The sequence below is a fragment of the Acanthaster planci genome, linkage group LG07, assembly GCF_054643075.1.
Source record: "Acanthaster planci isolate LZ-2023a linkage group LG07, COTS_SCS, whole genome shotgun sequence".
Classification (NCBI taxonomy): Eukaryota; Metazoa; Echinodermata; class Asteroidea; order Valvatida; family Acanthasteridae; genus Acanthaster; species Acanthaster planci.
In genome coordinates, this window is record NC_141783.1 from 21,310,008 (window position 1) to 21,324,627 (window position 14,620).

Genomic DNA, 14,620 nt, shown 5'->3' on the forward strand with positions numbered 1-14,620 from the left:
CAGTACCATTAGGCTACAGGAGGAACTAGTAAGGTTTACCAAAGTCTAATAGTGTTATCTAACCCTTGATCATTGGAATAAACCCAATAAACGGACAGGAGTACAATTACTCATCATCATTTTGGTCATAACCTTTCCCCCAATCTTGTGTTTGATAACTCCTCATGCTGCACATAGGAGGATGTCCCTTGCGGTGGGGATTGCATATCTGCAGAGATCTGTAAGGACAGATTGTGTGCTTGAAATTGTTATAGTTTATTAGATGAGATATTCGAAACTAAGTCGACACTTGTTTGATCTTAGTCATGCTTTAGAGGAGTGGTCTCTTTAACCCCAACATAAAAAAAAAAATAAACAGTAGCCTTGTCCTGCGGAGTCAGAAATGAATAGGCTTCTCCACGACTAATGCATGAATGTAAGCAAAACATGTCAACTCCCTTAATAATGGAAGAGCAATAGTAAAATATTCAAATGACCGAGGTCGGCAGATACCCTGGGGTTACCAGGGAAATGAAACAGATTGTTGACATCAAATTACTGCCTTAAAAGCTTCAATATAAAAGGCCAAGTTAATTGTTCATTGTTTACAATTAAATATTGGTGAGGATCGTCAGTGAGCATTTGAAGGAAGGGTGAGAGTACTTTCCCACCTCACACATGTACACTGTAAACCCTTTCATTTGTGGCCTTGTGGGGAAATTACTTTGTTCTCATGTAGTAAAAGTTAGCGGGTGAATCACAATTTTCTCGTTGCTTTCATGTGGTCTTGAGTCATTTTCCTTTGCCGAAATTTCGACCGAACGTCCCTTATATCAAGCACTTCAATTTGCGACGAATAAGTACGGTTTGAAAATCCCTTATTTATGAGTAAATTCCAAATATCAGTGTCGTAAAATTCTTATGATGTACCGTCTAAGTACCCCTCAAAATTACGAATGTTCCTTGTAGGATACTTTCCATTGTTCTGGTATACATGAGGCACCATGAACACATGCAACCTAATAATTATGCTCTCACATACACGTATGTTAACATTCAAATGACCAAACACAAATAACACCAATCAACCGGATATTGTTAACTACACACAGTCTGGTACCGGAATGCACAGAAGGAACACTATTGGTATTTGGTAAGGTCGAAGATTGTATTTATTATCGTCTTCATAATAATACAAACCCTACATCATGAGCAGTGGTGTGAAAAAAGGCTCACTGCAGTATGGCAGTTTAGATATTTTAAGATGCTTTGCACCGTGTCAAAAGGTGCATCGAGGACTTATCAAATTAAGAATTTTAGTCTAAATTCCATAATTGGAAAGATAATATACCAGATCATTATTTTCTGTTCCTTCTGTACCGTTTGTGCAAAGCTGCACAGTTTCAAATTCAAGCCGAACCACTCAACATGAAAGCTTTGCATAAGTTCTAAACTCAAGACTGACAAGAAATTCAGCTTTGTACATATAGAATACAATATAGTGATTAATATCAGGCAGTCATCAGGCCGTGCTATTACATTGAGTCCTGACGTGGTCGCTGTACACAACAAGACAGGTCTAGTTGATATTAACGACTATTGTCCCTTCTTGATCGAGTGGAAAGAGGGCGTGGTCAAGGTCGGTAAAGGAGGACAGAAGGAGGCTTTTTTGGAGTGGGACGCGGGTGCATTTCACAGACGGGTACTATCTGAAGAAGATGTTGGTATTTAGTCTTCTGTTGCACCGACAGGCTGAGCGTTTTATCAAGTCTTTTTTCGAGTGTTTTTTGAGTAAATCGTAAACCACCGCCAGGAATGCAGCCGTCTGTTATTCCAGACATCGATTACGTAAAATACTTGTAAATAAGAAGCCCAATTTCAATGAAACATGCTGTACGACATACGATTTTTAATAAATGTTCGCTCAATGTGAGTTGTGCTTTGACTGGTTGAACTTGGGCATGGCCTACACAGTTACGTAGGCCTAATCGGTATTTTTGAAAAACATTTCGGTTGCTCTGGGAAAAGCGGAAACCAATTTATTGATTATAAAATGCACGCCTTTTATTGATAACATGTCAGGTTTGTTCAAACATTACAGGCTAATTGCCCAGCTTTGTTATATTGACACTGGACAATTAAAATGTTGATTCTGAACAAGAAATTATTTATGACAGGTAGAAATAAACCGGCAGTTACTTACTTTAATTTTTGTTTTCTCCCATTGCTAGAATAAGTTAGTCTTGCGGATGCAATGAAATGGAAGAAATAGATACTCAGTTGTAATGACCGATTAAAATTTATTCATGTTCAAGTAAATCAAAGAAGCAATGCTTAGACAGACAGAAATGTTCCCACGTTTACTGATACCAAGGCAGGGGAGTAAATCCAGGGGATGGAGTATACATTTTTGCCTTTGGGGGATGGGTGAAGGGATCAGTTTTCACTTTTGAAGGTCAAGAAAGGTGGACTTTGGGGTATTTTTGACTTACAGTATACCTAGATATATTCAATAGTAAAGAAAAAGGAGAGAAAACTCTAGAAAAACTTCATAGCGCCGTAATTTCAAACCACGAGTCCAAAGCTTCGCTTTAATTGTGGAAAACTGACTTTGCCGCTAACGTGTGAAATGTTTAGTGAAAAATATTTTTCTATTGGTTGGAGTCAGTTCCTGTTTTTACTGATCGTCCCTCATTGATGAAATTGTTAATGTGCTATTGTTCAGTTGCCATGACTTCGGGAGAAACCACACAACGTAACAACAACGTACAACGCACGTAACAGAAGAATATACATCAGCGTTGCTTGGTGGTGGCTTAATTATATTGACTTACCACTTCGACTTTCGTTTTGCTCCAAGAAGCTCAGAAATAAATATGCTCAATCTCGGGGCTTTTCGTTTGATCTCATTTGCATCCTTTCAAGTTGCTGTGGAAATCGCCTATTTTCCGCTACTCGTGGAAGGAGAGATGTGTAGTGCCATGACCAGTGCTACAGACTGTGATGATCTTGCCGCGCTCCGTGACAAGACATTTTCCATTTTCCAGGGAGCGTGCAGGGCTAAAAAGGGCAGAACCGAGGAAAGCAACTGTAAGCAAATGATCTTTGCCTGATATTTCAATGATTACAGAGTGTAATAATTTATAACGAATTCTGTTTCGGGGTATAGTGCACTGAATATCGATACGGAGGTGTAGTCTTGTGGTTAAGGTGACTTATTCCAAAGTAGGGGTCAGAGCTTCGAATCCAGCCATTAGACACAACTACGTTTGTTGGGACAGGTGAGGATTCTTTTTCCAATGAAAAATGTTGACGGTGATGTTTGGAAACAAGTCCATTTTGGCACCCCATCCATCAAAAACTGGTATTTGTATTTGGTAAAGATGAAAACGAATTTTTTTCACAGTTCTGGTAATACAGTAAGCCCTACACCACCAGCAGTGGTATGAAAGAAGCTCATTGTAATCTGGCGCTCAGAAATTTAAGATGAAATGTCCCGTTTCCAAGGATGAATTTGGTATCTATCACCATAAGAATTACAGCCAAATTGTTTATTTCTTGACCAATGAACAGCTTGCTCGTTCTCCAGCGTTGGTTCAAATCTACGCAGCTTCACATTCATCCTGAAGCCACTTATCATGCCGTTGCGACTGGATTTCAAGGTGAAAACAATGAAAGATGCCCGGATAGCCCTGGCAGAGAACAAGAGAGAGGAAGACATCTTTGCTGAAATGAGTAAGTCTCCCCTTTGATACTTCACATTCTTCAACGAAGGCCTAACCGATGGATTAGGAGTCATTTGACGTAAATGCCAGATTATGTGTCCAAAGTCAAAGAAATTTTTTTCATACTTTGTTGGACGAAAGGACTTGTGGTGCAAGTAACACAATGGACGTTTTAAATCCATACGTAGCCCGTTGCTATAGAAACAGTTGATTTTGTGTTTGGCATTTTGGGCCGACTTAGGACTCTGAAAAAAGGGTTTTTGGCTTATATTTAAAAGTCCACCTAACCAACACACAAAAATATTTCACAGATCCACTTGACTTACTTTAACCATTCTTGTCTCTGGTCTCTGCTTGAGACCAAAAATTTCCCTTTAAGTGTTCCCCTTATGCTCTTTTTGTAGCTTACATTGAAGTATGTTTTAGAACTTGCAAAATTGACATTTTTGGCATCACAAAAGGTCAAATAACCAGGGGTTATAACCAGTTGGTCGTGATTAAAGCCAACATTAATCTTCTCATATGTGGTGAGACACTCTTGGGCAATTGTATCGTGCTGTGACAGTATTTCCTCAAATATGGTCATTTTTCACGAAACAGAAAATTGCATTTTGGGTTTTTTTTTCTTCAGTTTGAGTAAATAATACCGAAAGAAAGATACGCTTTTGTGATTCTGGTACTGTTTTTATTTCTGTTGAGTAATGAATACATAATAAATCTAGAACCCAACAGAGCCTTAGTCCATGATTTGCCCTATTGAGTTCTTGAGTTGTTGTTACTACATGATTTGTGCAGCGGTACACGTATGACTCCTATGAAACCGGGTGCAACAGTACACATTAAAAGTTACCCCATGCACAGTAGCTTTTCCACAGTCTCGAGCTTTTCGTCATCTGCCTGCCACCCATTGTCAAAATTAGTATCCTCCAGCATTGAGGAACACAACAATTTGCACAAATCTGTTGGAGAAAAGTTTCATAGTGGTAAAAAAAACTTTGACTTCAATTTAAGCCCAAACCCCTAGATATCTCACTGTCCGGATCACCATTTTTGCTCTTCTGTCAGCACTTTCCACGTTTGAAGTAAAGCTCCTTTGGAGTTGCAGTGGTGAGAATATAAAAGTAACACTTATAAAAGAAATATATTTTAGCATGAATAAACAATTCAGCCCGAGATGTTTAATGATGGTTTCCGGCGACCCTTCCCTCAGATAAACCAAATGCATAAGAATAAAAAAAACAAAAACAGAGACAAAAAAAAAAAAAAACCCAAAACCCCAGAAGTTTTACATTTATGCCTGTTTTAACGGTACACAGGTTTTTTCTGAATTTTCCTCCTTTGGGGAAACATTGGATACTGCAGACCAACTGCCTCAAGAACAAAGACCAGCAGTTTGTGATTTCTGTCTCCATTCTCAACTGTCACTGCCACTGGTCCGACGTTTGATGCAATTTGGCTAAAATAGCTTGAAATCTGTTGTGCCGTCCGATTCCTTGTGTCCCACTATTGATGCGCACTGTTTTGCAATAATAGCAGGGTCACGTTTTGATCACTTCACCAAGGTTGAGCATTTCATTTGGGAAACCCTTTTGGTTTTTGTTTAAATATTTTGACTTTTGATGTTTTTGTAAATCTCAACCTGCAGGCAGGGCTTGTTCCATGTCTGAGATTACATTTACTTCCATACATCGGGTGACTCCTGTCCCAACCTGCAACTTGTCATGAAGTGCATGCTTCTCTAGCTATCTCATGTAATTGCAACATATCAAATGGGATTTAAGTCATTCACCGTCTATTAGAATCGACACAGCCATTTTCGTGACATTGAAAAAGCTCTTATTTAGGCGTAACATAATGTTAAGTACTTTCACTTTATTGTTTCCCACTTTCTTAGACTGTAACATGTGTCTCATACGTACCCCGGCTGTGCTGAGCGATTCCATCTTCGATTTTTCCCGCCTAAAGAAGTCTCAAGATTCTCATTTTAGTTTTTAAAATGAAATACTATTACCGGTTGCTAGTAAGTTGTTTTCTTTTGTTGATATACACCATAGCTCTGGAGTGTGAAATTGTAATATACATGAATCTAAAATGAACAAATGCGTTTTTTCTCAAAACAAGAAAATGCAGAAAGTCATATGTTCGAAAACAACAGGCATACAGCCCAAAACTCTAGTTTTTAAAATCATCAAATATTTCGGGCTGAATTGTCTATTTCAGAAAATGTAACTCTAATGAAGCTTTGCTTCAAATGTGGAATTTGCTGACGGAAGGGCAAAATGGTGTTCCGGCTTGTGAGACAACTAAGGGGTTTTGGCTCAGTTTGAAGGCCAACAGGCCAAGATGTTTTTTGACCGCTATTAAACCTTTTTGAAACAGATTTGCGCAAATTGTTTGATTTCTTCTTTGCTGGAGGATAACAATTTTGAAATTGGGTGACATGGAGGTGACAAAAAGACTGTGGGAAGGCTACTATACATGGGGCAAGTTGTAAGTGTGCTGTTGAGTACGGTCTACTTCCAATGGGAGTCATACATTGTTACTTCATGACTTGTGTACCAGGACACAAGTCATGTAGTAACAACAACCCAAGAACTTAATAGGGCAAATCATTGGCTAAGGCTAGGTAGGATTCTAGAGTTATCATGTATTCATTACTTAACAGAAATAAAAACAGTACCAGAATCAAAAAAGCCTACCTTTCTTTCGGTATTATTTACTCTAACTGAAGGGAAAACCCCAAAATGCATTTTTCTGTTTTGTGAAAAATGACCATATTTGATGCAATACTCTCACAGTAGGATACAATTGCCCAAGAGTGTCTCACTACATATGAGAAGATTAATGTTGGCTTTACTCACGACCAAAGGGAAAATATTCTGAGACCCCTGGCAAGTTGACGTGTAGAGGAGCAAAAATAGGTTAAAAATGTCAATTTGCAATTTCTAAAAATATACTTCAGTGCAAGCTGTTAAAAGACCATAAGGGTGACACTTAAAACGATAATATTTTGTCCAAGCAGAGGAAAAGATGATACTTTAAACGGAGCAAAGTGGATCTGTGAAATATTTTTGCATTTTGGTTAGGTGAACTTTTATACATAAGCTAAAAACCAGTTTTTCAGAGCCCAAAGTCGGCGTGAAATGCTAAAAACACAAAATGAGCTGTTTCCATGGCAATGGCCTACGCATGGTCTTGAAAAGTCAGTTTTGTTTTGTTTGCACCCCAAGTTCTTTCATTCTACAAAACATGAAAATGAAAAAAAAATCGACGTACAAATATTTATATGACTTAATTTTGTAAGTTACTGTGCTCCTTAAATTTTGTTTGATAAATGTTGATGTATATGTACAATTTGCACTCCGTGTATACCTTTTGACCCATCTCGTATCTTTGGGTTGTAGTAATGCTTCTTCTGTTTCAACAAATGGAACAGTCCAACTGGGTGTAGTGGAAGAAGTACTGTTTTATATGCTTAATCCACCGTGGCTAATATAGTCCCTATTTTTTACAACCCTCTTCAGCCTACTTGTGCTGAGGAGAAAGAGCTTTTACTTGTTATGTCATTACTTTCATTTTGTGACATTCATTATCTGGCAAGCCATGTGAAACCAAGGGTGTGGAAAATTTCCTAAGGGATATTTCTGACTGGGACAGACTAGGGAACACCTAGAGGCTCGGGATGTTCCTGTTTATCTTTTCGCTCTGAATATAAGTTTTGGATTTGTGTCTTTAAGACTTGGGTCGACCTGTTCTTGCCATTCCTTTTTGCTATAGATTTGTATGTTCTTGTGCAATGTAACTGAGGCATTTTTCATTTACAGGGCTGTTTCAGGGGGAAGGCGTTGCCTGCATCAGGGCTGGGGTTAAGGGAGAGCATCGCCCGTATTAGAGCTGGGGTTAGGGGGAGGGCGTCGCCCACATTAGGGCTGGGCTTAGTAGGGGAGGGCGTCGTCTGCATTGGGGCTGGGGTTTGAACTGTTAGTAATTCCACTTGCAGTAATCTGTACAGTTGGAATTTGCCGACATGTACAGGAACATGGGCCTTGTTGTCTCGGTGCCCCGTATGGAACAGGAAGCAAATAGCTTAATAATTTAATTACATATTACTCATATCGGCAAATTATTTTGTACTCATTTAATATACTTTGAAATAAATAATTAAGTCTTTTGCGGAGAGGCAAGTTAGCCCATTTATACGTAAGTGGTTAATTTTGAATGGTTTTCCTTTTGTTGATTAGTAAATTGGAACCCACAATTTTATACTGGCAGGGTCCTGCTAGGATTTCGTTACAATACGTCTAGTATTTACGTGAAATGACTCTTAAGCTTTTGTTGTTGAATTTTCTTTTTAGCCCAAAAGTACGTTTCCTTGAATAGTCTGCTTAAAAATATTACAGTCGTTCCATTTATGAACGATTTTATTGAGTGTTAAGGACTGTAGAGAGCATTGTCTTAAAAAGAGTTGAGACAACTTCGAAAAGTGTAAAGTTATAATGAAGTGCAAAAGGACAAAATTTATAAGTTACAACCGCAACCAATAAATGTTCAACATATTGTGTGGAATGCCAACCATGTCCCGAGCCTCAGATTAAAACGGTTTGAAAATACTGATATGGAGATACATGTATACACCTAATAACTCTGCAGATGTGCCTTTAACAAAACAACACTTTGCATGACCTCTGAGATCGAGACCAGAACAGAAATAGTTACCTCTGTTTATGACAGAGATATCTGTTTGGGGGCATATAATGATAACTTGTCATGTGTAGATATATTGATAATATTACCAAAGAGAGAGCTTGCAGTAACACCATATGGACAGATCTTTTTGGAAGAAGTATGGTTCTGATAAGAAGCGCTGAGTGTGAACTCGACTTTCGACCAATGTGCTCTGGTCGTCCTCAGGAGACAGTGGCGTACTTGTTGTTATTTTAATGGCGCTTTCAACAACTCAGGCTATTTGTGCCAATAACTGTAGGTTTATTCATACACTTTATTAATCAGCATCACATTACGGAGTTAGGAAGAAGGTCCAGTTTTAGAGGCAGGAGGAAACTGGAGTGCCTGGAGAAAACCCGCGAGAGCGAGAATGGACAGGAAACCAAATACAGTGGCGTACTTCGGATGGGCACTGGTATATAGGGCCTAAGGGATTGCCTTGGATCCCCAGAGCACTGAGGCGTAAGATAGATGCTTGGCTGTGAGGTCACTGAGGCGTGAGACAGATGCTTGGCTTTGAGGTCAGTGAAGCGTTGTGGAGGATGCTGGATCACTGACGCACTGGGGTGTGGTAGAGATACCTATGCTGACTGGTGGTAGACTAGTTGCTGCGGGGGCGGGATGCGGGTACAGGAGCTGCTAATGCCCAAGAGAGAAGATGGCCTTGGTTCGGAGTAAGAACACTTAGAAGAATCCGTTAAGCCATTGAGATATTCCAGTATCGAGATATTCCAGCGTGACACAGTCCCGGAAAACGTAGGATTCCAGCTCAGCCACATCTAACAACTGCTATTCCAAACCAAGGAGTCTCCTATATCTGCAACCCAACCCCCACGGCAGCAAGGCCCTCTACAGGTGTTAGGATCTCCTCTACCCGAAACCTACCCCCACCCCATCCATGGTCTACCACCAGTCAGCACAGGCCAATTCTCCTCTAGCACCCTCCACCACGCATCGCCGACCTTACAGCTAAGTATCTTTCTCACACCCTAATGCTCCAGGGATCCAAGCAAATCCCCACACATCCCTTGTATACCAGCGCCCAACGAAGCACGGCACTCTACTCCATAGGACTACCAGAGCTCACTGGTACGAAACGTCGTGTTCACTTTGTGCTACCGCAAGCCCTCTCTTTAGTCCACCATGCAAAGGTTCAAAACTTATCTGGAAATATTTTTGTTTAAAAACCTCGAGATATCTTACAAATCAGGATGAACTGTTTAATTTTAATGCCGCACTGTTATTGCTTAGTTAATGTATATGCAGGGAACCTTTAAAGTGCGTAACATACAAACTACATCCGAACAAACTGATTTCTCTTATTTGCCTGAATTAGCTATCGGGGGTTCTGGGAACCAATGGACAGTCATCAGAGCGTGCTATTACGAAGTTTGTCCCGAATATGCCGCTACACACTATGAGACGGGTCTGCTTGATGTCAACGAGTACCGTTCCTTCTGGATCGAGTACAAAGAAGGCGTTGTCAAGGTTGGCAAAGGAGGTCAGGAGGAGGCTTTCTTGAATTGGGACGCCGGTGCATATCACCGGCGAGTACCATCTCAAGTGCATGTTGGTATTGCCTCATGGGATGAACCGATAGACTGGGTGTTTTACCAATTTTGCCAGTAAAATCCAAAACATTGAGAAGATTGCATTTGCCATTGTATGTAAAAATTGATGAAGTCATTAAAGTTTTTCATACATTTGGTTTAAATGAAACATGCTGTATGATGAATAACCTTGTGGCGCGCAGAGTTAGTACACTGGGGATCCAATTGTTTTCTAATTACGTAATTAAAAAGAAAATTCGGCCAAATGCAAAAACCTCCTGTTAATTTGCACCTCTGCGGATGCCTAGTTTAGTCATCTTTAACACGGGGACTTCCCCTGAGCTGAGTAATTCTTTTCCAGAGCCAGCCTCCAGCGAAGTCCCATAGGGATTATATGTAAATATCTCAGCCGCGTGCTGATAAGGGTTATTGACAAAGAAAGTGCCTGGGTAAGCCTGGACTTGTCTTATATCAACGGTCGGTCTCTCTGATGTGTCTCTCAGCTGTCTAGACAGCTGTCTGAGTAGTTTCATCGTGTTGGGAGGGTGTCAAAATTTAATTTTGTTGACTGTGGTGGGACCCCTTTGACTGCAAAAGGGTACTGTGACTGTACTGTGACTTTTTCTTGTGCGGTTTTTTATTTGCTGACACTTAGGAACACCCTCTGATCAATTTAAATGCCAGTAGAAGGGATTGCGGATTTGGGAAGAGGGTTATAACGAAGTGATATCAAATGTATCACCTTGGAGCAACGAGCATAAGATATAGGCCCTTTGCAGCGGAAGTGAATCACCATTAACCATGTTTCATTTAAATCAAATGTTGGAACTATTCCCTGAATTTGAGATGTGTTTTCGTTTATAAAACCTGCTCATAGAGTTTATGTAAATCTGTTTTTTAAATATCAGTTGGATTGCTGTGGAAAATATTCTTCACTGAACGCTGAAACCAATACATTGACTACAAAATGAACACCTTTTATTGAAGCGTTTGGCTGGCTAAAACCTGTAAGGCATATCGATTTGAAATATTTCGATTGCCTCAGTTCAGGATATTTCTTTTGCTGGCTGCATTAGTGGTAAAGCCCAGCATGTTTATATTGGAATCAGACCTTTATTATTTTAGTTCTAAAGAAGAAATTATTACTTAAGCAGCTAGAAATAAACCAGTAGTTACTTATTGTAATTCGTGCTTTGTCCCCTTGCTAGAATATAAGGATACCACGGCATTAAGAAAACATCTTGTGTTCCACGGTTCTACAAAATAAATAGTTAAAGTGTCCTACTGCGCCGTCATTCTTTTTCAGGTAGATCAAAGAAGCAATGCTTTCAACAGGAAGGAATGTCATCTATGAGCACGAGCCAGGGTAGCAAATCCTAGGGAAGGGTATTTCCTCCATTTTTGATCATGGGGGATGGGCTCGCGGAAAAAGGCTGATTTGAAAGTATTTTTGGACTTCAAAACAAGCAAACTGTGTTCAATTGTACTGAAAAATGTCAAAAAGTTTCCAACACGCCGTTTTAACGCCGGGTTAAATTGTACATATTAAGACGTACGGTACCTCTGAATCACAAAAAGAATTCAGCAACTGCTTTTTGAGTTTCCGTAGCTGGGCAAATTGTTGATTTCATTTGTCCTCCATCCATCTTGCCTTCAAAGACAGATTTGCGCACTGCTGCATGTAGAGGAAAAAACCCAAACCCCCATTTTCTTGTTTGTATAATAAAGAAGAGAATCCTGGAAGGGGAATCACTTCATTTTTTATTTATCTGTAGAACGCTGTCAAATTAAATTATAGTATATAAAATTAATAGTAAATTGATTCTTTGGTGTTTATTTAGGCTTTTTATTCGTTGGTAGCTTTCGTATCAAATCAGGAGGTTAAGAAAGACGTCAAAATCGCTGCAAAAATACTTTGCCCACCTTTCGATAAAGGTTACAGGAGATGGCGCTTTGAAGTCTAAAATGTTCATGCTGTAGCCTATTCTTTCAAGCCATAAACAAGTCCAAAAGCTCACTTGAATTACAGAAAACTGACTCTGCCCTTGAATATGTATGTTTACTTCAAAACTCTTTCCAATTGATTGAAGTCAGTTACATCTTAGTATCGATCTTTGCTCAATATTTTTCACTTGCCATAACTTCAGGAGGAACCAGAGATTCACCATGGAAACGAAAAAGAAGTAATACTCGAAAACAGCGATGCTTGGCTCTGGCTTAATTGAAGCAACTTGGACCATTCTGACAGGAAGTTTGCATCGAAAAGCTCAGACTGAAATATGTTCAACCTCATGACTTTTCATTTGATCTCAGTTTTGGCGTTACAAATCGCCGTAAATCAGTCACTTTTTGTTGCCTGTGCAAGAATAGATGTGTAGCGCTATGACCAGGGCTAGAGCCGGTGATGATCTTACCGCGCTCCATGAAAAGACATATGCCGCTTTGCGCGAGCATGCAATGCGAAAAAAGGCAGAACCGATGAAAAATTACTGTAAGTAATGATCTTTGCCTGAAGCTGATTATAATAATTAGAGTGTGTAGTGAAGAATTTCCTTTTTAGTTTGAGATACTAGTTTTTGTCTAATAAAATGGGCGTGTGGCCAGGTGGTTAGGGTTAACTCCCCAGTCGGGGGTCAGAGCTTCGAATCCAGCCATAGGCATTATTTTTGTTGCATTCTTTTACAAATGAAATGGTTTGCACAGTAATTCCTTATTGTTCCATCCATCAAATTAAACATTTCTTATGGTATTGATAATACAATAAACCCTACTCCACCAAGCAGTGGTATGAACGAAAGGTCTTCGCAGTCAGGTAGTTTTAGAATTTGAAGATGCATTATGCACCGTTTCAATGGATGAATTCAGGACCTACCACATTGAACATTGCAGTCTAAATGCCATAATTTGAAATATAACAAATCAAATATTTTTTTTCTTGACCCGATGAAACAGCTTGCTCGTTCTCCACCGTTGGTTCAAAGCTGCACAGCTTCACATTTAAGTTGCAGTCACTCAACATGCCGCTCCCCTTGGAATTCGAGGTTAGAGCCCAGAGAGATGCATTGATAGCAGTGGTAAAGAAAATCTTTGCCGAAATGAGTAAGGGTCCAGTTGAAATCTACACATTTTCAGTGAAGGCCAATGACTGACTAAGCCTTTTTTATTAAATGTTGTTAATTCCGAAACCATGTTCTTCCGAATCATTGGCAGAGAGCATTTTCGTTGAGTTGAGACGAGTTTGCAAAAGTACAAGGTAATAAGAATTTATTTGCAAAAGAAAATTTATGTGCTGTGTCAAGAATTGCAACCAATAAATTATCGAACGTGTGCAGAATCACAACCACGCATGGGTGTAACTTCTTGGAAGAAGGGAGTTATACATACCCCTTGAATGATGGGGAACGAGAAACTGAGTCATCCCCACTTTTTCGTTTGAGAATAAAATAAGACAGATTGTGACTGATTTTTGGCCTTCCCAACAACCAATCAGTAGCACTGAAAAAGGAAGCACAAAAAAATCACAAATATTCCGTCCTGCAATGTAAGATTCTGAAGGAATGTAATTCAAAATTTAAGCGGGGGTGGGAACGTTACTCAACAGGGTATATACCCTTTTATGGAAGCGCCAACACTTAATAAACAGTCCTATAGCACCTTCTGGGAAGGATTCTTCTACCAATTAGAAAATGGACAAGCATTCCCATTTATCCCTCTCTCATTCAAAACCTGATATACCAAAGGATAGACAGGCAGACGAAGAAACAGATGATGAAAACTGTGGCACCCTCACAGTCACTGTTTCCTTTTTTCATTGTAAATTTCCTCTTACATGTTATTTAGTTGAAAAAAAGAAGGACCTTGATTGTGTTATTCTAATAATGAACATAAACAAAGAGACATCATGCCTAAAAAGCCAGAAACATTTCAATGTTTGTTAAAATATGACCGTTTTTGCTTGTGGGGTTCGTTTTGTAGTTATTTTGAAAGCGCTCTTTCGATAATTTGAAAAAGAGAAGATAATGATTAAGGTTCCATGTGGCAAATTTATTTTTACAATTTGCCAGTCAGTAAAATTGAACATTTTACAAAATGCAGAAGAATTACGACTTTGGAAAAAATACATGTACGCTTGATGATGCGACATCTCGCCTTCAAATGAACATGTGCAAAACACGTTGAGATACGGTATAACAATCAAACTTGTGTAGAATATTCCACCCTACTTGGCTTTGCAATTTCTAAACTGAGTGTGAAGCTGTCTTAACTAAATTAACGACGGATATAGTGTAATTTTTCTCTGGCTATGGTTTCGTTCATTGACTGCTCAGCCTCGGTTGAATGAAAGCATGAAAGTTTCAATCAACAAAGATTATCTATATCCGCACTGTTCTTTTCAAATTCGAACCTGCAGTTGTATGGAGAGCGCATGTCGCTTAATGCACTGTATAGATATGTGATGTTGCGGAACGAATGCATACGGTACTTGAAAATTAAAAATTGGCACAATGGTTCGCTAATATGTCAACAATGCCACTAGTGTTGAAAGGGATTATATCCGTGAAGTACTTGTCATGCACAACGACGTTGTTCCAGAGGAGAGCAGAAAAACAGTGAAGAGTCATCAAGATAAAGATCAAGTTG

General features: G+C 39.3%; 1 protein-coding gene across 1 annotated transcript; it reads left to right on the forward strand.

The window, feature by feature from the left end:
• Window positions 1-3,558: 3,558 nt before the first annotated feature.
• On the forward strand, window positions 3,559-11,755 carry LOC147798698 (C3 and PZP-like alpha-2-macroglobulin domain-containing protein 8). The gene is made up of 2 exons (XM_087138628.1): window positions 3,559-3,714; window positions 9,766-11,755. The coding sequence occupies exons 1-2, from the start codon at window positions 3,618-3,620 to the stop codon at window positions 10,056-10,058; spliced, it is 390 nt and encodes a 129-aa protein (XP_086994754.1). The 5' UTR covers window positions 3,559-3,617; the 3' UTR covers window positions 10,059-11,755.
• The last annotated feature ends 2,865 nt before the right edge of the window (window positions 11,756-14,620 follow it).

Coding starts and splice junctions, on each gene's coding strand:
- LOC147798698 (XM_087138628.1), top strand. CDS start 3,618: ATGCCGTTGCGACTGGATTTCAAGGTGAAAACAATGAAAGATGCCCGG. Junction 3,715..9,765: donor AGACATCTTTGCTGAAATGA/GTAAGTCTCCCC, acceptor TGCCTGAATTAG/CTATCGGGGGTTCTGGGAAC.